Here is a 21,126-nt window from a genome sequence, read left to right on the forward strand (position 1 = left end):
TGTTGCTTTATATACTATTACATTTTTTTAACGAGTTACAAAATTAAAACTTTTAAGTTTGGTGGTGGTCCTTTGTTGTTTACATTCTAATCTACAACAACAAATCACTCTATTGTAAATAGATTTTTTTTGTCTTTCAATCTATAAAGAAATAGTAATTATAGATATGAAATGAATTCATTTCCATCTCAAATCTTGTGGAGTACAAGTACTGCAAAGAAGCAGAAAATTCTATTGTATTGTGCTTAAACAGTGGAAATCCATCTGTTAGCATGTTTTCTAGGTACAGCTGAAGTCAGTGATTATCATAGTGTTGAGGAAATGGGGCAGCTCACAGCAGTGAGGCGGACTTTGCTTTTGTTTTATGGCTCTGAGCTGCTGGTACGTTGACGCCCAGTCATCACTTTGTTTGCTCGGGTCTGCAGTCGCTTCTGCTCATCTGACATCCTGACATTAGCGGGGGGACGAAAAGAAACCAAGAAGCAGATTTTTTTCTTCTTCTCAGAGATGTCTCGGTACCACAAAGCAGCGATTGATGGATACTTGGACCTCTTGAAGGAGGCCACAGTGAAGGACCTGAATACTCCGGATGAGGATGGCATGACTCCCACCATACTGGCTGCTTTTCACGGACACATCGACGCTCTTCAGCTCATATGCAGCAGAAAGTAAGCTTTCTGTCACCTGTGCTTCATCAGAATGACCCGTAGATATGACAAGGCAGATACTTCTCTGTAAGCATTTTCTTCATGCTGTGTGATTTCTTCAGTTATTTTTAAAGAAAACATGCAGTTAGAACCTAAATCCTGTACATTTAAACACATCATATGTTATGAATGATTCCCTGAAACCAAATAAGATGAAGAGCTACAGGAACAGTGTTCACAGAGCAAAGGTTAACCAACATGAAAAAGGGTTTTTTCCTTTTTCATTCTGTTTATACTTTGGCACTTTATCTGTATTTATCTGTATTTTGACAGCACCTGTTGTTCTCTACATTCTAATGAGCTGGGACTTTATTAGTCCACTCTCTCCCATTAGCTGAGCCAAATGTTTAATCAGGCAAAATCATCCTACAAAACAAAAGGGCTAGTCATCCAGGCCACACCACCCCCACCCCCCGGCCCTCATTCACTACAACAAAGACCATCCAAAATCTGGCACTTACAGACATTTGAGATTCAGAGAATATATAAGTTTTTTTTATAATGATAAAATGTGTCTCTACTTCCCTATGTGGCCAGAATAATCGAAACCATTTCCTCTTTGGTCACTACACAGCATGAGCTGGGATTTATGGCGAAGTGTTACAGTCACAAGGCAATTAAAATGTTTATCTATGATGGGGGGACAGCAGTAAAAGGACTTCAAGTCTTAATAGTTTACCTATTAATGCCAGCCATGTTTAATTTGTCATATGTCAGATTTTGGTGCAGCTCACACTATAGTTAACCCTCATCCTACTGACATATTTAACATGCATACTACATGTACTACTGACTGCAGATCTCAGGAATAATCTACTATGAGATGCAAATGTAATAAGAAAATAATAATAATAATAATAGCAAAACATATTTCTTTTCAAAGCATTAGAGTAATCTATAGTTTGATACATCTCTGAGTTTTTATCCAAAGTAGAATCCACACTATTATTATTTAAAAGCTTATTTAGCACCCTTTGATTCTGGTATCACTTAGTTAACAGTAATTTCAAGTAAATATTATTTGTGTTTATGTAATCAACCCGGTCAGGGTCACTTTGACTCCAATATAAAAATAATTGAAATAAACACACAACCAGCCAGCCCAGAGATCTAGTCTCTCCAGCATGTCCTGAGTCTGCTTTGGGGGATCCTCCTGATAGGATATGCTTTAACTGAGGAGGCACCCACACCTCTTTAACTGGCTCCTGTTGATGTGGACCATTGTAATGGTGCTTTAAAATAAGTATAATTTTAATCTGACTATAATACACAGCATCTCTGTTTGTTTGTTTGTTTGTTTGCTTGATGTTTTGTGATGTCATAATGCTGCCAAACTACCTAAAAACAGACTAAAAAGACTAAATATTGCAGCATGAGTATGTGCTAGAAAAAAGTAATAAAAGTAATAAAGACATTCTTAAAAGGCCAGCAATTATACTATATGAACATTAAAAAAAATAAAAAATGCTTTTAAGGAACTTTAGGAAGTGTCGTCTCATCATCTAGTCTGCTTTTTTTTATATATAGTTGTCATGAATCGGCGGTGAGCAGGCAGGAAGGAGGGCCCCAAATGCAGAACTCCGGGATGGTGTTTGTACACTCAGTTTTTATTTACACACATATCCTACAAAAACATGAGCTCTCCCTGGAACAAACCTTGACAGGGAGTGAAGAGAAATAACTTGACTTGACTTGACATATATGCAAGACAGCGGAGTACAACTAATGACGCGACAAAGAACTAACTGGAACACAGACAATATGTACAAACTAGGAAATGGGTAAATGGAAAACAGCTGGGAAGGAAACACAGGAAGCAAAACTAGACCTAAAGCATAAGGACCAGAGGGACCACCTAGGGATAACATCAGCACACGAGAGCACAGGGAGACGGAAACACAGACACCATAATAAAACAGAACTATACAACAGGAACATAAAACACTGGGCCACTGGCCCAGGACCATGACAATAGTGTATAGATAGAAACATTAAGTTGAGAAAACCAATAATTTACAATGAAAAGTGAGGTTTTATTTGATTTTATTTTTTATCAGAACAATAGTCCTCCGTTAGTATTTATTGTATTTGGGTGTAGTGATGTGAATATTTATTATCTCTCTTTAACATTATTCCCTGGACTGAAGTATAACTGAAAAATGATCACATATTTATAGTTTATATGCTCACTTTGAAAACATGCGTCTTTACTATTTTTGCAGTTATAGTATGGAAGACCACAACTGCCCAATTAGAAATTAAAGACTTAATAATTAGTTTAGAAATTAAAATAAATAGGTATCAATTCATTTCTTTAAAAAAAAGATCTCTATTTTTTGCCTTAATTCAAGAATCTATTTGATACATTTTTAATGTTTATTTATTATCCATCCATCCATCCATCCATCCATTCTCTTCCACTTATCCTGTTCAGGGTTGCATTTATAAATTAATTTCCCCCTATTCCTTCATTTATTTTATTTTTAGATTCATTTTTAATTAGGCTATCTTATATACTATACAGAGTGAATGGTAACAATTGGTAATATAAAGTAGCCAAATCATGAAAATAACATCAGTAATGATAAAAATAAAAAGCAAAGGCATTGCAGATGATCATTTTCTCTTTTGTGTGTGTGTGTGTGTGTGTTGTACAGAGGAGATCCCAACAGGAGTGACATCTGGGGAAACACACCCTTGCACCATGCAGCAGCTAACGGCCACATGCACATCATCAGCTTTCTGGTCAACTTCGGTGCAAACCTTTTTGCTCTGGACAATGAATTCCACACTGCAATGGATGTTGCTGCCTCTCGAGACCACATGGACTGTGTGCGCTTCCTTGATGCCGCTGCTGCAAAGCAGACCAACCAAAATCCAAAAAAGGTCGCCAATCTGAAGAAGGAGGCCACCAAAGAGGCAGAGAAACGTGTGAAACTCTGCGAGAAGGTGAAGAAGAGACACCAGAACAAGATGGATAAAATGCAACGTGGCAGCATCAAGTCTGTTTCAGAGGCAAGCAATCAAACAATGTCAAATGATGATAGCAGTCCGGGTGTCAATGAGCAGTACTCCAAGCTCATCTCTGACAACAAAACTGGCTCGATTAAAGGCACACTCCTGAAGAAGTTTGGGAAGAAAGACAAGGGCACATTGCAGAAGCAAGGAGGAAATGGGAACGTTATCTTCCTCAAACCGGAGAGCGGATCATTTGAGAAACCAGAGTTTGTGGACGTCTTCAACGAACAGGATGAGAACATGTTAGATGAAGATGAAACTGGAGACTTCAGAGACGATGATGACGGTGAAGGCCAAGTCCAACAATCCATCTTCAACCGGCCCGGCCTTGGAGGTCTGATTTTCAGGAAGAAGATGGGGCTGGAGTCTGAGGACATCCCCAGTGGTACCAATGAGAATCTTGGTTACCTCATTCAGAACGAGCTGTTTGAGGCAGATGAAGACGCGTCTGGCTTGGAGACTAGAGACGATGTGCTGCCGTGGGAACAGGAAGATCTGGGACTGGATGATGATGACGAAGAAGAGGAAACCTCTCCGCTGGATGTGTTCCTGTCCTCTATCTCCTTGCCAGAATTTACCCCAGCATTCAACAGAGAGCACCTTGACTTGGAGGCACTCATGCTTTGCTCTGATGAAGACCTCAAAGGGATTCGCATCCAGCTTGGACCCAGGAAGAAGATCCTGGAAGCTGTTGCTCGCAGAAGAAATGCACTGGAGACTCCGGGCATCATGAAGGACAGATCCTTGTGATCTGAAGTTATTTAAACTCCTGGTGGAAATTTAAAAGAAGTTATTTGTAAGTTTGATTTCTGTGTAAAATAATGATGATTTAGCAAGCTACAATCCCCATAAAAATGCCAACATTTGAAACTGATCAAACTTTTTAAAAAATATTATGACATTATGTTTTGTTTATATCTGTTATTTCTGGTTAAAAGTGGCAAGGCAGCATCAACAAACAGAGAGAAAAAGAGAGAAGAAAATGATAATTATGGGAAATAATAACGAATAAAAGAAATATGTAGAAAAAACGAGATGTGTTGGTACAGACCTGCTGATTGATTTTCTCCACAAATATGGTGACACATGGCTGATTTGTTTGTGCAGCTGCATGCATGAAGCAGACGGGCTGCAGCAGCAGAAGACCACACTGGGTGCCACTCCTGTCAGCTAAGAAAAGGAAATTGACACTACAGTTTGTACAGGCTCACCACATTTGGACAATAAGAGTTTAAAATGTTGCCTGGTCTGATGAGTCTCAGTTTTTTCTGCAGCATTCAGATGGTAGGGTCACAAAAAGTGCATAAAAACAGGAAAGCATGGATCCATCCTGCCTTGTGTCAGTGGCTCATGCTGTTGATGATGGTGGTGTAATGGTACGGGGAACACTTTTGGCCCTTTAGTATCAACTGAGCATCATTTAAACACCACAGCCTACCTGAGTATCATTGCTGCCCGTGTCCATCCTTATGTGACTGCAGGGCAGCCATCTTCTGATGGCTGCTTCCAGCAGGATAATGCTCCTTGTCACAAAGCTCAAATCATCTCAAACTGGTTTCTTGAACATAACAGTGAGGTCGCTGTACTTCAATGGCGTCCACACTCACCAGATCTCAGTCCAATAGAGCACTTTTGGGATGCGGTGGAACAGGAGATTCACATCATGGATGTGTGGCTGACAAATCTGCAGCAGTCCTCTGAGAAATGTTTACAGCACCTTGTTGAATCTGTGCCACGAAGACTTAAAGCAGTTTGGAAGGCCACAGCGGGTCCAACTTTTTTCTAGCACGGTGCACCTAATGAAGTGACTTTATTACTTTTAACATGGAAGAAAGAAAAGCTACTTTCAGCTGCTCCTTTGTTCACAAGAGGTCACCATCATGTTTGATTCGGCAGATTTTTGTCCTGACGCCCTTCCTGATGCAACCTAAAAAGGAAAGACTTAAAATAGCTATGGTTGATTTTAATTGATAAATTTGCCATAGATTTAACAAAAACAATGAAAGAGACTTAATGTGATGCTTAAATACATGTTCTGTAATCTCTGTGCTTTTAGACGCCTTTGTGTGTTTTAAACACATCCTTTTCATCAAAAATATACATATCCATTAAATTGTTTCTGTTAAAACTGTGTAATCCAAATGGATGATAAAAAATGATAAATAAAAATATATAATGGGCCAATAAACCCAGTAATTTGCTATCTCTCTTTTCTTTTTAGTTTAAAAAACACTCAAGAAAAATACATGTATCTGTGCTTGTACATATACTTCTGTTTCACGTTACATTACTAACTGCTCTGGTGCAGTTCATAGAGAAATGTTACTTTTTACTGCACCACATTTAGCTGACAGCAGGATGTGATGAATGTAACATCTTTTAAATAGAAAAAAATACCCTGCGTGATTATTTTGCACCTAAAAAAGAAGCAAGACTTAATAAGTAACCAGTCAGTCATTATTAAATCTTGTGCATAAGAACTGAAATGTATTTATGTTCACATTGTTAGAACAGTTTACCAACAAAACTGTTTTTATCAAGAGAATAATCAGCTGATTAACATATTATTCAAATAATCAGAAGTTGGTTGCAATAATACAGTTAAACTGCGTAATCTTTCTTGAATCTTAATACGTTTGCTATTTTAAGTATAGTGTGGCTTTTTTGTTGACATTTCTGCTGAAATTAGTAACATAAATTAAGTATTTCTAATACTGTTTTAAACATATCTAATTATAGCAGTGATGGATAAATAGAGTGAGCAATAAGTTATTATTATTATTATTATGCTTAAGACAGTCTTCTGGTATACATGCTTGGATATTTAAGTTTTATACTGATTTAAGCTGACACGTGTCAGAGGGAGTAGTTTTCTGCAAGTTAAAAGATAAAAACTCATTAATAAGTTTTTATATACAAATGGTGATGAGTACATTACCTCCAGTGGTATGTGACACATTTTAAATGAGCTAAAACTTGAACTGGAACAACAGATAATGTTTTATTTGTACAACAATCTACAACAATCTATTATTCTGTTGTAAACATATTTTTTTCCTTTTTTGTCTCTCAATCTATAAAGAAATAGTAATTATAGATATGAAATGAATTCATTTCCATCTCAAATCTTGTGGAGTACAAGTACTGCAAAGAAGCAGAAAATTCTGTTGTATTGTGCTTAAACAGTGGAAATCCATCTGTTAGCATGTTTTCTAGGTACAGCTGAAGTCAGTGATTATCATAGTGTTGAGGAAATGGGGCAGCTCACAGCAGTGAGGCGGACTTTGCTTTTGTTTTATGGCTCTGAGCTGCTGGTACGTTGACGCCCAGTCATCACTTTGTTTGCTCGGGTCTGCAGTCGCTTCTGCTCATCTGACATCCTGACATTAGCGGGGGGACGAAAAGAAACCAAGAAGCAGATTTTTTTCTTCTTCTCAGAGATGTCTCGGTACCACAAAGCAGCGATTGATGGATACTTGGACCTCTTGAAGGAGGCCACAGTGAAGGACCTGAATACTCCGGATGAGGATGGCATGACTCCCACCATACTGGCTGCTTTTCACGGACACATCGACGCTCTTCAGCTCATATGCAGCAGAAAGTAAGCTTTCTGTCACCTGTGCTTCATCAGAATGACCCGTAGATATGACAAGGCAGATACTTCTCTGTAAGCATTTTCTTCATGCTGCGTGATTTCTTCAGTCATTCTTGAAAAAAACATGCAAACATACATCCTTTTCATACTGTTTATACTTTGGCACTTTATCTGTATTTTGACAGCACTTGTTGTTCTCTCCATTATAATGAGCTGAGACTTTATTAGTCCATTCTCACCCATTAGCTGAGCCAAATGTTTAATCAGGCAAAATCAAAACAAAAGGGCTAGTCATCCAGGCCACACCACCCCCATCCCCAGCCCTCATTCACTACAACAAAGACCATCCAAAAACTGGAACTTACAGACATTTGACATTCAGAGAAAGTTTTTTTTTTTTTTTTTTGTGAGGATAAAATGTATCTCACCTACGTGGCCAAAATAATCAAAACCATTTCCTCTCTGATCATTACACAGCATGAGCTGGGATTTATGGCAAGTCATAATGCATTTAAAATATTTATCTGTGATGCGGGACAGCAGTAAAAGGACTTCAAGTCTTAATAGTTTGCCTATTAATGCCAGCCATGTTTAATTTGTCATATGTCAGATTTTGGTGCAGCTCACACTATAGTTAACCTTCATCCTACTGATTAATAATAAGATAAGATGGCACTGGTGAGGTCACCAGCCATCGTACCTGCTCTGACACTTATGGTATATTTAACATACATGGACTACTGACTCTTTCCTCAAGAATAATCCACTGTGAGATGCAAATGTAATAACAAAATAATAACAATAATAATAGCAAAACTTGTTTCTTCTCAAAGCATTAGAGTAATCTATAGTTTAATACAACTCTGAGTTTGATTACAGTAGAAGTCTTTCTGAAAGTGCTGACTAAGTTTAAGGATATAATTCCTTCATTATTATTATTATGGCTCTTCAGTGCCATGTGCCAACACAGTGCAGAGCAGCTACCTAAGCTCTGCTCCCAGTGAGGTAGATTATCTCGTCACTAGTTTTACACCCTCACTGCGTACGACTTTGGATACTGTGGCTCCTCTGAAAAGGAAAGCTTCAAATCAGAAGTGCCTGACTCCTTGGCATATTTCACAAACATGCAGCTTAAAGCAGATAACCCATAAGCTGGAGAGGGAATGGTGTCTCATTAATTTAGAAGATGCTCATTTAGCCTGGAAAAAGAGTTTGTTATTCTATAAAAAAAAGCCCTCCTTAAAGCTAGGACATCTTACTATTTTATTGAAGCAAATAAGAACAACCTCAGGTTTCTTTTCAGCACTGTAGCCAGGCTGACAAAGAGTCAGAGCTCTGTACAGCCGAGTATTCCTTTCACTTTAACTAGTAGTGACTTCATGAATTACTTTACAAATAAAATTTTAGCCACCAGAGAAAAAAATTATTCATAACTATCTCAAAGACTTATCTCCATATTTGGCTGCTTTCAGCACTGCTGGTATTTGTTTAGACTCTTTCTCTCTGATTGATCTTTTGGAGTTAACTTCAATAGTTACTTCCTCCAACAACATGTTTACTAGAACCCATTCCTACATGACTGTTCAAAGAAGTCCCCAATGCCTCAGTCTTAAATATGATCAATCTGTCTTTATAGTTGGCTAAGTATCACAGGCTTTTAAGGTGGTAATAATTAAACTGCTACTTAAAAAGCCGTCACTTGACCCAGCTGTCTTAGCTAATTATAGGCCAATCTCCAACCTTCCTTTTCTCTCAAAAATTCTTGAAAGAGTAGTTGTAAAACAGCTAACTGATCATCTGCAGAGGAACGGTTTATTTGAAGAGTTTCAGTCAGGTTTCAGAATTCATCACAGTACAGAAACAGCATTAGTGAAGGTTACAAATGATCTTCTTAGAGCCTCTGACAGTGGACTCATCTCTGTTCTTGTCTTGTTAGATTAGATTAGAGCATACTATAGTTATTAAAGGTACTGCATTGCATTACAGGTACTGCGGTGGTCTGAATTATATTTCTCTAATAGACTCCAATTTGTTCATGTAAATGGGGAGTCTTCTTCACACACTAAGGTTAATTATGGAGTTCCACAGGGTTCTGTGCTAGGACCATTTTTATTTACATTATACATGCTTCCCTTAGGCAGCATTATTAGAAAGCATTGCATAAATTTTCACTGTTATGCAGATGATACTCATTTTATTTATCGATGAAGCCAGATGACACACATCACTTAGTTAAACTGCAGGAATGTCTTAAAGACATTAAGGCCTGGATGACCTCTAATTTCCTGCTTCTAAATTCAGATAAAACTGAAGTTCTTGTACTCTGCCCCACAAATCTTAGAAACATGGTGTCAAACCAGATACTTACTCTGGATAGCATTACTTTAGCTTCCAGTAATACTGTGAGAAATCTTGGAGTCATTTTTGACCAGGATATGTCCTTCAATGCACATAATGGCTTCTCTTCATTGGCTCCCTGTTAAATCTAGGATTAATTTTAAAATTCTTCTTATCACATACAAAGTCTTGAATAGTCAGGCCCCATCTTATCTCAAAGACCTTATAGTACAGTATCACCCCATTGGAGCACTTCGCTCTCAGACTGCTGGCTTACTTGTGGTTCCTAGGATACTTAAGAGTAGAATGGGAGGCAGAGCCTTCAGCTTGTTGGGTTTTCTCTGTTTTATTGTAGGATCTTTACCCACAATACAAAACGCCTTGAGGCGACTGTTTGTTGTGATTTGGTGCTATATAAATAAAATTGAATTGAATTGAAGTAGTTTAAAAATTAAAATAAATAGGCATTCATTTATATTTTAAAAAATCTTCTGTATTTTTTGCCTTAATTTTAAAATGTATTTAATACATTTTTATGTTTATTTATTATTCATAACTTCCCCCCCATTCCTTTGTTTATTCATTTTTTATGAATTTTTATTTAGGCTATTATTTTCCTATATTGCAACCTATCTTATGTACTATACATATTTTGTGGTATCAACTGGTAATATAGAATAGCCAAATCATGAAAATATCATCAGTAATTACAAAAATAAAAAGCAAAGGCATTTCAGATGTTAATTTTCTCTTTTGTGTGTGTGTGTGTGTGTGTGTGTGTGTGTGTGTGTGTGTGTGTGTGTGTGTGTGTGTGTTGTACAGAGGAGATCCCAACAGGAGTGACATCTGGGGAAATACACCCTTGCACCATGCCGCAGCTAACAGCCACATGCACATCATCAACTTTCTGGTCATTTTCAGTGCAAACTGCTCTGGACAATGAATTCCACACTGCAATGGATGTCGCTACCTCTCGAGACCACATGAACTGTTCCTCGACTGCACTGCTGCAAAGCAGACCAACCAAAATCCAAAAAAGGTCAGCAATCTCAAGAAGGAGGCCAGAAAAAGAGGCAGAGACAAATGTGAAACTCTGCGCCAGCACCAGGCCTGCTGTCAATGAATGGATGTCTGAGAAACCAAAGTTTCTGGACATCTTCAACGAGCAGGACGAGAACATGGGGCTGGAGTCTGACAACGTCCCCAGTGGTACCAGTGAGAATCTTGATTACCTCATTCAGAACGAACTGTTTGAAGCAGATGAAGATGCTGCTGGCTTGGAGACTGGCGATGACACGCTGTGGTGGGAACAGGAAGATGTGGGACTGGATGATGATGATGATGATGATGATGAAGATGAAGAGGAAACCTCTCTGTTGGATGTGTTCCTGTCCTCTATCTCCTTGCCAGATTTTACCCTGGCATTCAGCAGAGAGCACCTTGACTTGGAGGCACTAATGCTTTGCTCTGATGAAGACCTCAAATTGATTCGCATCCAGCTTGGACCTAAAAAGATCCCGGAAGCTGTTGCTCGCAGAAGAAATGCACTGGAGACTCCAGGCATCATGAAGCACAGATCCTTGTGATCTGAAAAAGTGATTTAGTTCATAGGGGTCGGGTGCAGTGTGTGTCGGGTGGAGGCCCTGGTGGACCAATCCCTGGCTATCAAGACTGGCTATTGGGACATGGAATATCACCTCTCTGGAGGGGAAGGAGCCTGAGCTAGTGCGTGAGGTTGAGAGATACTGGCTAGATATAGTCGGGCTTACCTCAACGCATGGTCTGGGCTCTGGAACCAGTCTCCTGGAGAGGGGCTGGACTCTGCTCCAGTCTGGAGTTACCCTTGGTGAGAGGCGGCGAGCTGGGGCGGGTATTCTTGTATCCCCCTCAGCTTGCTGCCTGTACGTTGGAGTTTTCACTGGTAGATGAGAGGGTTGCTTGGGCCGGTGAACAGGTCCTGACTGTTGTTTGTGCTTATGCGCCGAATTACAGTTCAGAATACCCACCCATCTTGGAGTCGCTGGGCAGGGTGCTTGAGGGTGCTCCATCCAGTGACTCCATTGTCCTGCTAGGAGACTTCAGCACTCACATGGGCAATGACAGTGAGACCTGGAGGGGCGTGATTGGGAGGAATGGCCTGCCTGATCTAAACTACAGTTTGTCCATAATGAGCACCATGTTTAAACATAAGGATGTCCATAAGTACACGTGGCACCAGGACATGCTAGGTCACAGGTTGATGATTGATTTTGTAATCGTATCATCAGATCTGCGGCCGTATGTTCTGGACACTCGGGTGAAGAGAGGAGCTGAGCTGTCAACTGATCACCACCTGGTGGTGAATTGGGTCAGGTGGCGGGAGAGGATGTTGGACAGCCCCGGCACACCTAAATGTATTGTGAGGGTGCACTGGGAATGCCTGGCCAGTCTGCGAGATCTTCAACTACCAACTCCGGCAGAACATCAACAGCATTTCGAGGGAGGCTGAGGACATCAAGTCTGAACGGACCATGGTCTGCACCTCCATTGTCGAGACTGCTGCTCAGAGCTGTGGCTGCAAGGTGGTTGGTGCCTGTCGTAGTGGTAATCCCCAAACCGCACGGTGGTCACCAAAGGTGAAGGAAGCCATCCACCTGAAAACAGAGTCCTATCAGGCTTGGTTAGCCTGTGAAACTCTGGAGGCGGCTGACAGGTATCGGCAGGCCAAGCATAATGCGGCTCAGGTAGTGACTGAAGTCAGCCACTGGAGGGAATACTTCGAGGACCTCCTTAATTGCACTGACATGCCTTCAGTATGCCTTCAATATCCTGGGTGAGTCACCCCCCTCGTCTGGGGACGAGGGGGGTGACTCACCCATTATTGGGGATGAGGTCACTGAGGTGGTTAAACAACTCCTTGGTGGCAGGGCCCGTGTGGTGAACGAGATTCACCCTGAGTTCATGATGGATGTTGTAGGGCTGTCTTAGTTGACACGCCTCAGCAAAATCACGTGGAGATCTGGGGTGGTGCCACTGGATTGGTTGATCGGGGTGATGGTCCCCGTCTTTAAGAAGGGAGACCTCAGGATGTGCTCCAACTATGAGGGACTCACACTCCTCAGTTTCCCCGGTAAGGTCTATGCTAGGGTGCTGGAAAGAGGGTCCATCTGTTAGTTCAACCTCAGATTTAGGAGGAACAATGTGGTTTTCGTCCTGTTCGTGGAATGCTGGACCAGCTCTTTATCCACTCGAGGATATTCAAGTGTGTGTGGGAGTTTGCCCATCCAGTCTACATGTGTTGTGGATTTGGAGAAAGCATTTGACCACGTCCCTCGGGGACGGTAGGTGCTGTGGGAGTGTGGGGTGTCTGGCCGTTGTTGCAGGCCATTCAGTCCCTGTACAACCACAGCGAGAACTTGGTCTGTATTGTCTGACTCGTTTCCTGTGGGTGTTGGACTTTGCCAGGGCTGCTCTTTGTCACCGATTCTGTTTTTAATTTTTATGGACAGAATTTCTAGGTGTAGCCAAGTGGCAGAAGGCTTCTGTCGTAGCCGCCTCAGAATCTCGTCTCTGCCCTTTGTAGATGATGTGCTCCTGTTGGTTTCATTAGGTGGTGGCCTTCAGCTCATAGTGGAATGGTTTGCAGCTGAGTGTGAAGCGGCTGGCATGAGTATCAGCACCTCTAATTCTGAGGCCATGGTCTTCAGCCAGAAAACGGGTGGAGTGCCCACTCTGGCTCAGGGTTGAGTTGCTTCCCCACATGGAGGAGTTCAAGTATCTCTGGGTCTTATTCACAAGTGATGGGAGAGGGAAGCGGGAGATCGACAGATTGGGGCTGCATCTGCAGTGGTGCAGACGCTGCACCAGTCTGTCGTGGTGAAGAGGGAGCTGAGCGTAAAAACAAAGCTGGTGATTTACCAGTCGGTCTACGTCCCTACCCTCACCTATGGTCATGAGCTTTGGGTAGTGACTGAAAGAATAAAATTGCTAATGCAAGCAGCAGAAATTAGCTTCCTCCAAACAGTGGCTGGCCTCTCCCTTAGAGACAGGATGAGGAGTGCAGCCATAAAGTAGAGCCGCTACTCCTCCACATCGAAAGGAGCTAGTTGATGTGGTTCGGGCATCTAATTAGGATGCTTCCTGGGCGAGGAGTTCGGGGCATGTCCAACCGGCAGACCCAGGACACGCTGGAGAGATTATATCTCTCGACTGGTGAACCTTCCAGATGAACTGGTGGAAGTGGCTGGGGACAGGGAGGCTTGGGCTTCTCTGCTCTGACCCAGCCCCAAATAAGCAGAAGAAAATGGATGTTTTCTTTATATCTGTTATATCTAGTTAAAAGTGGTAAGACAGCATCAACAAACAGTATTAACAATATCCTGTATTGGTTTAAAAAAAAGAGAGAAAAAAAGGGTAATTGTGGGAAATAATAACGAAGAAAAAACAAGAGATGTGTTGGTACAGACCTGCTGATTGATTTTCTCCACAAATATGGCGATATGGTGCATGGTTGATTTGTTTGTGCAGCTGCATGTTTTACTGTAATCATGATAAGCTTTAATAACACAACTGTCAAATAAACAAAATAGATATGTTTGATAGTCTCTCCAGTTTAATATTTTCTGATGGGGATATGAATGTGTTTTATCCTACATTTAAAAATTACACTTACAGGAACAACAGCTACAAATGCAACACAAAGGAAAGAAAACAGACACGAGCAGCAACACGCAAACCGGCAAAATGTAGGGAGACTTTTTTGCCACCTGCAAGTTAGGTTGCTGTATAAAAAAAATAAAAAAAAAACAAAAAATAAAAATACTTTTTTTTTTTTTTTTTGTCAATGTCGACTTATTTTTCAGAATTTCGACTTAGTAAGTTTCTGACTAACCCTGACCCTGACCCCTAACCCCCAATTCTAATTCCGTGTTAGTAAGTCGAACTTTCGATCTACCTAACTTGAAATTTTGAGTTACAAACAGCATTTATTTTCAGTGGTGGAAAGATACTTCCATACATTGCTGTGCACGAATGTTAACATAGTCAAATATTAACATTAACCAAAAAAATTATTATTATTTTTTTTAGTGAGCGACTCCCTCTTTGATGAAGAAATGAAACAACAAACAGATCTCACTTTTGAATTTTCAAACATTGTCACGTCTGGAAAAACTGCAGTAAGAAATTGATTATGATTAATGATCTATGCAAAATATACAAAGTTATATCTCATTAATCAATCCTCTTGTATAAGTTACGTGTCTTGTATACGTTTTTTTTTTTGCCTCTTTCTCATATATTTGCTTTCTTACAAAACACTGTCTATCCTCTGTTTCACATCTACTTATATTTCCCTCTATATGTTTGCAAGTCTTTTGATGTTCACATCCTTTACATCAACTGTTGTTATTAAAAAAAATACAAGTTTATAAAGGAAAAAAGCGAGGCACGAAGCAGGAAGTACTCGGGGGTGCACCCTCTTACGTTACGAGTGTGGGCGGGGCTTGCAGTGAGAGGCGTTTAAATGTTGCTCAGGACTGCCGGAAGCTGGTTTGGTTGGTATGTGGGAGAGAGAGTAGTGTTGTGCAGCGGTCACGACTATGTGTAACAGGTGAGTTGTTTTGGTTTTACTGCTGCTGAGCGTTTAATCTTACCTGTGTGTAGATCGCATGTCTGTTCTTGAGCTGTCTGACTCGGTGTAAAGCTGCTTCTTTTGGTCGCTGCCTCACAGCTAAGCCTCATTAAGTGAGACAATCTCGGGTCCCCTCTCCGCCTTGCTGACGCGTCTGCCACTTTCACGGATTTCGCTTTCAAATTAGTGCTTTGCGAGGCTAATTTACGTTGCCAGCTATGTCTCAACCCGTTTTCTGACACGAGAAGTTTGTGTCAGAGAGTCCTAACTGTGATATTTTGCCTCCCAGGCTTGCCTAGCAATGGCAGACATGGCTGAAATAATCTCCGTCAGCGCCGGTTTGCTCTTGCCTTCCACTATGAACGCCACCGTCAAGGTCCAGGAGGAAGCCAGCGCGGCTGTTGCAGCTCTCCCTGCACCCCAGAACAGTGAGGACTACCTGTTTGTGGAGACCAGACACCCCAGCACAGTGCTGCAGGGCCTCAACAGCCTGCGCCTCAACAACGCCTTCTGTGATGTGACTTTGTGCTGCGGAGGACAGGAGTTCCCCTGCCACCGCATAGTGCTGGCATCTTTCAGCTCTTACTTCCAGGTAAACACACCTCTCCCCGCAGGTGTGTCAGCATTGAAAGGGACTCTACCTTTGTGTTCATGAACTAGAGAATTTTCCTCCTCCTGTCTTTTCCATCTTCAGGCGATGTTTTCCGCTGACCTGATAGAGTCCAAGCAGGAGCGTGTTGCCATCAATGGTGTTGAGCCTCAGATGATTGGCATGCTGGTGAGCTACGCCTACACATCAGAGGTCTACATTTCCAAAGCCAACGTGCAGGTAAAGAATCTTTTCACGCCTCTTTGCTGCCATCCTTCATGATGTGTGTGCCTGCCTGCCTAAAAACTGATTTGTGTCTAGGCGCTGCTGGCAGCAGCCAACCTGCTGGATGTGATGGCGGTCCGAGAGGCCTGCTGTCGCTTCATGGAACATCAGATGGATGAGATGAACTGCGTGGGGATTCACTGCTTTGCTGAGGCCCATTCTTGTAAGGTGCTGGAGAAACGTAGCATGGACTACATCCTTGAGCACTTCAGTACTGTCTGTCTGCAGGTGAGGGCATGATGGAAAGCCTGAATAAGAATCAATCTGTCACCTTCTGTCATACATTAAACTGGCTAAGCGTGGCTGCTGGTTGCAAGAAGTGGAGATGTCATTATGCACCACTACTTTTAAAGTTAACGCAAAGCTGTGTCTTCACATAGCACAGGTTTATGAGTAGGATAATCAATCGGCGCATCTTGTCTTCCCCCAGGAGGAGTTTCTGTCTCTGTGTGTGGACAAGCTGACAGAAATCCTCACCAGCGACCTCCTCAACGTGCCCAAAGAGGAGACTGTGTTCGAGGCCGCCATGTTGTGGTTGAGTAAATGTCCCTCTCGCAACCAGAGCTTTGAAAAGGTCAGTCGCTCAAATTGACACAGGCTAATAAATGGTGTACTCAGTGCTCTGTTTTCTCTGGACAGGAGAGTTTTGAGCAGGTAATTTCAGGCTTGTGAAGCCCAATCTGATAAAAATTTAAGGTGTTTTTGTTGTATTTTTCAGGCCAATGATTTATTTACCCGTTGGTGTTGAGGAGCAATTTGTTTCAAAATTTTCTGCCAGATTTACAGTAACATTTCTTCACATGAAGTTGTGCTCAAAAGTTTAGATACACTCATTATAGGCATGAATGTCATAGTAATTTTGGGCTTTTAATGATTTGTTTGAACTGTTTTTCCAGGGTGGAATGATTTGTATATCATGCATTAGGGCTGGGTAATATATTGAGGTTTTTAAGAAATATCGATATATTTTCATACGCGATATAAGATGAGACTATAGTTTTATAGTCTGTCGCGTTACAATCGTACTTGTAGATCCATCAGTTAACCTTTCTCTTCTCCCAGTTTTTCTCTGCACAAATGGTGACAAATTTTGCAACTTTTTCCAGTGACGCTGGTGACTTTTGGAGATTTTTGGAAACCTGGGGGGTAAAAAAACGGTACCCTTTTGAATTGCTGCAATGAAATTTCAGCAAAAATGGACTAGCCTGCTGCATAATTTTTTTTCGTTTTGTTTTCAAAGTGTTCCTTTTTAAGATTTGAACCTGTATGTATACTTTAGCCCTGTGTGGCTCACAGAAAACTCTAAATAAATTTAAACTTGTGCAATTCATTTTTGTTCCTCGAAGGTCCTGGAGCACATCCGCCTGCCTCTCATCAGCCCCTACTACCTCCATGATGTAATCGAATCTCTGGATGTGGTGAAGGAGAGTCAGGTCTGCCAAAAGCTCATCTCTGAGGCCAAGGACTACCTGCTGCTCAAGGACCGCCGTGGAGAGCTCTACTGCCCCAGAGCGAGGCCTCGCAGGTCCACTGGTAATAAAAAGCAAATAAAAACGCTCACGTCTGCTGAGAAGTTTGGGTTATCTTTTTGATTTGTTTTTTTTTGAAAGATTGACTTCATTATTTTCTGTCAGCTTACTGCTTTGTTGGACAGTGAATGTCTTCTGTCCTTATTCTCCATAAGGTGCTGAAACACTTGTTCATTCACAATTTGTCACTTAGAAGAAAAATTCAGATTCCAGCTTTTCAAATGTTTGTTGGTTTACATGGTCTGTGATTTCAAACCTCAGTCTACACTTGTACTCACACAAATTAAGTCTCTTTTGAATGTTACTTTGATCTTTTTTTTTTTTCCTTTTTCTAACTATGGACTAAACTGTTAATAGTCTAATCCAGACACACATCAAGAGGTAAATGAAGTATGGAAATGGGCATTAGCTTGCTGCACCACACACTTATGTTGTACCATACAGGGCCTATTCTGTTTTGTTAGCATCTGTGGCTCACTCCTTTCTCCACCCTTGTTGCCGTGGTAACAGGAACAGCTGAAGTGATAGTGACAGTTGGCGGGGAGGACGACAAGGTGGTGCTGCGCAGCGTCGAGAGCTTCGATCCTGTGACGAGCCAGTGGAAAAACCTGGCCTGTCTGCCCTTCGCTGTGAGCAAACACGGGCTGGTGGTATCAGGTGAGGGGCAGTTTAAAAAAATAAAGACGCTCTGTACTCTTTCCTCTCTGGAACAAACAGGCAAACTTAATTGCTGAGAATGACTTTCTACCCAACTGCCCTTCTTCCCCCGTCTCTGCTTGTAGATTCGACCCTTTATTTGGCAGGAGGGGAGTTTCCCGACGGCTCAGCCAGCAGAGAGATGTGGCGCTATGACCCCTGCTTTGACTCCTGGATGGAAATGGCTCCCATGAATGTCGCTCGCTCTGAGTTAGGTAAGGATGTCTTGGTATGACAGCTTCTTCCTCTGTAATGCACCCACAAATTAACTTTTTTCTTTGTTTCTTCGCAAGAACTCCGTTAACTGAACTTTGATTCCAGTAACTCAACAAGGTCTGTGTTGATGGTTTGCTTTAGCTGCACTAAGTGCTTTGAAATTCTCATCTTGTGTTGCTGTTGTTAATAACAGCAGTGAAGCCATAACTCAATTTTGGTACTTTTAAAGTGGATCATATTCTGCTTTAAATGAGTCACAGTTCAAAATATTTATCCTAAATTGAGCCTTAGTGCAGCCTCTCATTTTATCCACTGTCTGGCACGAGCTATGACATACCTCCCTTCACCCCTTGATCCAAATTTCATCTGATTGGTTACCTCTCCCAAACAGAAGCTTGAACGGCAGGTGGCCAGAGCTGTAGCCTTACAATGGCAATATTAAGGATGTACCCTCTTTGATATCATTAAGAGCCAAGAGTTTAAAAAAAAGTCTGAACCTGAGCATTTATAGTGCTTGGAGCTAATGGGGATTACTTCTGCATATACTGATCTAATTAATTCAAACCTTGCCCTCATTTAATGAGCATCTGCCACTGTAACAGTGTATATATGATGGAAAATATGGAAATGAGAAAGGGGCATTAGAGATCCAACTCTAAACTAAAGTGCAGTTTAAATGGCAACCATATTTATTTATCCACTCTGTCCTCTCCCCTCAGGCTTGGTGATGCTTGACGGCTTTGTGTACGCAGTGGGAGGGTGGGAGGGACGTTCACGTCTGGACTCGGTGGAGTGCTACAACCCCCACACAAACTCCTGGCAGTTTACAGAATCTGTGAAAATGGCCGTCACAAGTCCAGCCGTGGTGGCTCTGGACGGTCTGCTCTACGTTACTGGTAGGAAATGCAGGTTTTAAACTGCAGGCTTTTCTTGTGTTTTTTTTTTTTTTTTTATTATTATTTGCAGTGTGTTTGTTCACTCGGCACATTGACATTACGTGTCTGTGTCCCGGCAGGTGGTGCAGTCCTAGAGGATGGTGACGGCACAGATCTTGCCCAGGTGTACAACCCTAAAGCGGCGATGTGGACAGAGGTCGCCCCCATGCAGATCGCTCGCTCTGGATCAGCTGCTTGTACTCTTAAAGGAAAGATTTACGTTATAGGTAACAAACTTTTTCATTTAGCCTGTTAACTGTGCTTTCTTCTGATTCCTTGAAATGTGGTGATTTCTGTTAAATCTTTTCATTTTAGGGGGATGGCATGCCTCAACAGAGAACACAGATAAGGTGGAGTGTTACAATCCGAAAACCGACCAGTGGACTATGTGCGCCCCCATGAAGGAGCGACGCTATCGGCCCGGCGCTGCTGTTGTGGATGGTAAAATCTATGTCTTGGGAGGAGAAGAAGGCTGGGACAGGTGAGGAGCTTTGTAGAAAAGAGAATCTAATCCTTTCCAGGTGATCCCTGAGCTCACATCTATTTGAAATGCAAGGGAAAATAAAGAGGGGGGGGGGGGGGGGGGGGGTGATTCTTGTGGATTAAAGAGAGGAGGAAGAATTTTTTTTTTCGTCTTTAATGTGGTTACATGAAACTGATCCCACTGTACATGCAGATATCATGACACTATCGAGAGGTACTGTGATGAGACGGACACGTGGGAGATTGTCGGGGAAATGCCCACCAGCCGCAGCTGGCTCAGCTGCGTCTCTCTTCGGCTGAGGAAGGACATCCAAGTGAGCAGCTGTCCTGGGACGCCTGGCGAAAACTGAGGGAGGAAATGGGAAATCTTTTGTGTGTTTAAAAATTGGCACTCTCCTTGGAGATGATGCGGTACAAAACTGAGCTGCAGAGACCAGTGCACTGAGAAACGATGACTGGAACTTTCAGCTGTTTGAGCCATTCCTGGTGGCAAAACGTCCCCAGTTGTTCGACAGACAGCCTGTGGAATAAGTCTTAATCACTTGGGATCCTTCATTCTGGTTTGGCAGTAGAGGAGCAGTGATTAACCTAGATGTCATGTCAGTAGTGTAAACTCACTCTGTATGATGTGAACATTTTTAATGTTTTATTGTCTGAGCACCATGATCTAAATATTTTCCCAGCCAACGGAGTATTTTTGTATTATGTGATTGTATTTATTGGAGCCTGAGATAAGAATGGTCCCCTTAAAACTGGTGAACAAAGAATCAATTGTGAAATCTTTTGAAGGCTACACTGTGTGTAACATGTCAATGTTTTGTAATGACACTTTGGAAGTTCTTAGTGAATGTCTTTACTACCTGTTATGTGTTGAGTATATTTTTGTAATGTGTCATGCATACTAGTGAATTCAAGTGGAACTGGCTTGTAATAAAGATGTTTAATTCTTTACTCTGAATTATGATGCTTTTTCCTTACGTGAAGCCTCCAAACGGTCAAATGTGGCTGCATTTACACTCCTACACTGAATGTTTAGTATATACTCAAGAATGGACCTGAGTCAGAACAATAGGAGCTATAGTCAATGTTGTCTGCACCATACAGAAGATATTTTGGAGCTCCATA

General features: G+C 41.6%; 2 protein-coding genes and 1 pseudogene across 2 annotated transcripts; all 3 read left to right on the forward strand.

The window, feature by feature from the left end:
* Positions 1–398: 398 nt before the first annotated feature.
* anks4b (ankyrin repeat and sterile alpha motif domain containing 4B) lies at positions 399–5,891 on the forward strand. Its single transcript, XM_030735979.1, has 2 exons — positions 399–668; positions 3,365–5,891. The coding sequence occupies exons 1-2, from the start codon at positions 508–510 to the stop codon at positions 4,473–4,475; spliced, it is 1,272 nt and encodes a 423-aa protein (XP_030591839.1). The 5' UTR covers positions 399–507; the 3' UTR covers positions 4,476–5,891.
* Positions 5,892–7,056: 1,165 nt separating this feature from the next.
* On the forward strand, positions 7,057–11,243 carry LOC115785165 (Usher syndrome type-1G protein-like; annotated as a pseudogene).
* Positions 11,244–15,131: 3,888 nt separating this feature from the next.
* On the forward strand, positions 15,132–20,952 carry LOC115784587 (kelch-like protein 20). The gene is made up of 12 exons (XM_030735868.1): positions 15,132–15,247; positions 15,558–15,860; positions 15,963–16,097; positions 16,179–16,370; positions 16,573–16,716; positions 17,489–17,675; positions 18,182–18,328; positions 18,454–18,582; positions 19,303–19,479; positions 19,599–19,745; positions 19,834–19,999; positions 20,195–20,952. The coding sequence occupies exons 2-12, from the start codon at positions 15,570–15,572 to the stop codon at positions 20,349–20,351; spliced, it is 1,872 nt and encodes a 623-aa protein (XP_030591728.1). The 5' UTR covers positions 15,132–15,247; positions 15,558–15,569; the 3' UTR covers positions 20,352–20,952.
* The last annotated feature ends 174 nt before the right edge of the window (positions 20,953–21,126 follow it).

This window comes from Archocentrus centrarchus, chromosome 8, assembly GCF_007364275.1.
Source record: "Archocentrus centrarchus isolate MPI-CPG fArcCen1 chromosome 8, fArcCen1, whole genome shotgun sequence".
NCBI lineage: Eukaryota > Metazoa > Chordata > Actinopteri > Cichliformes > Cichlidae > Archocentrus > Archocentrus centrarchus.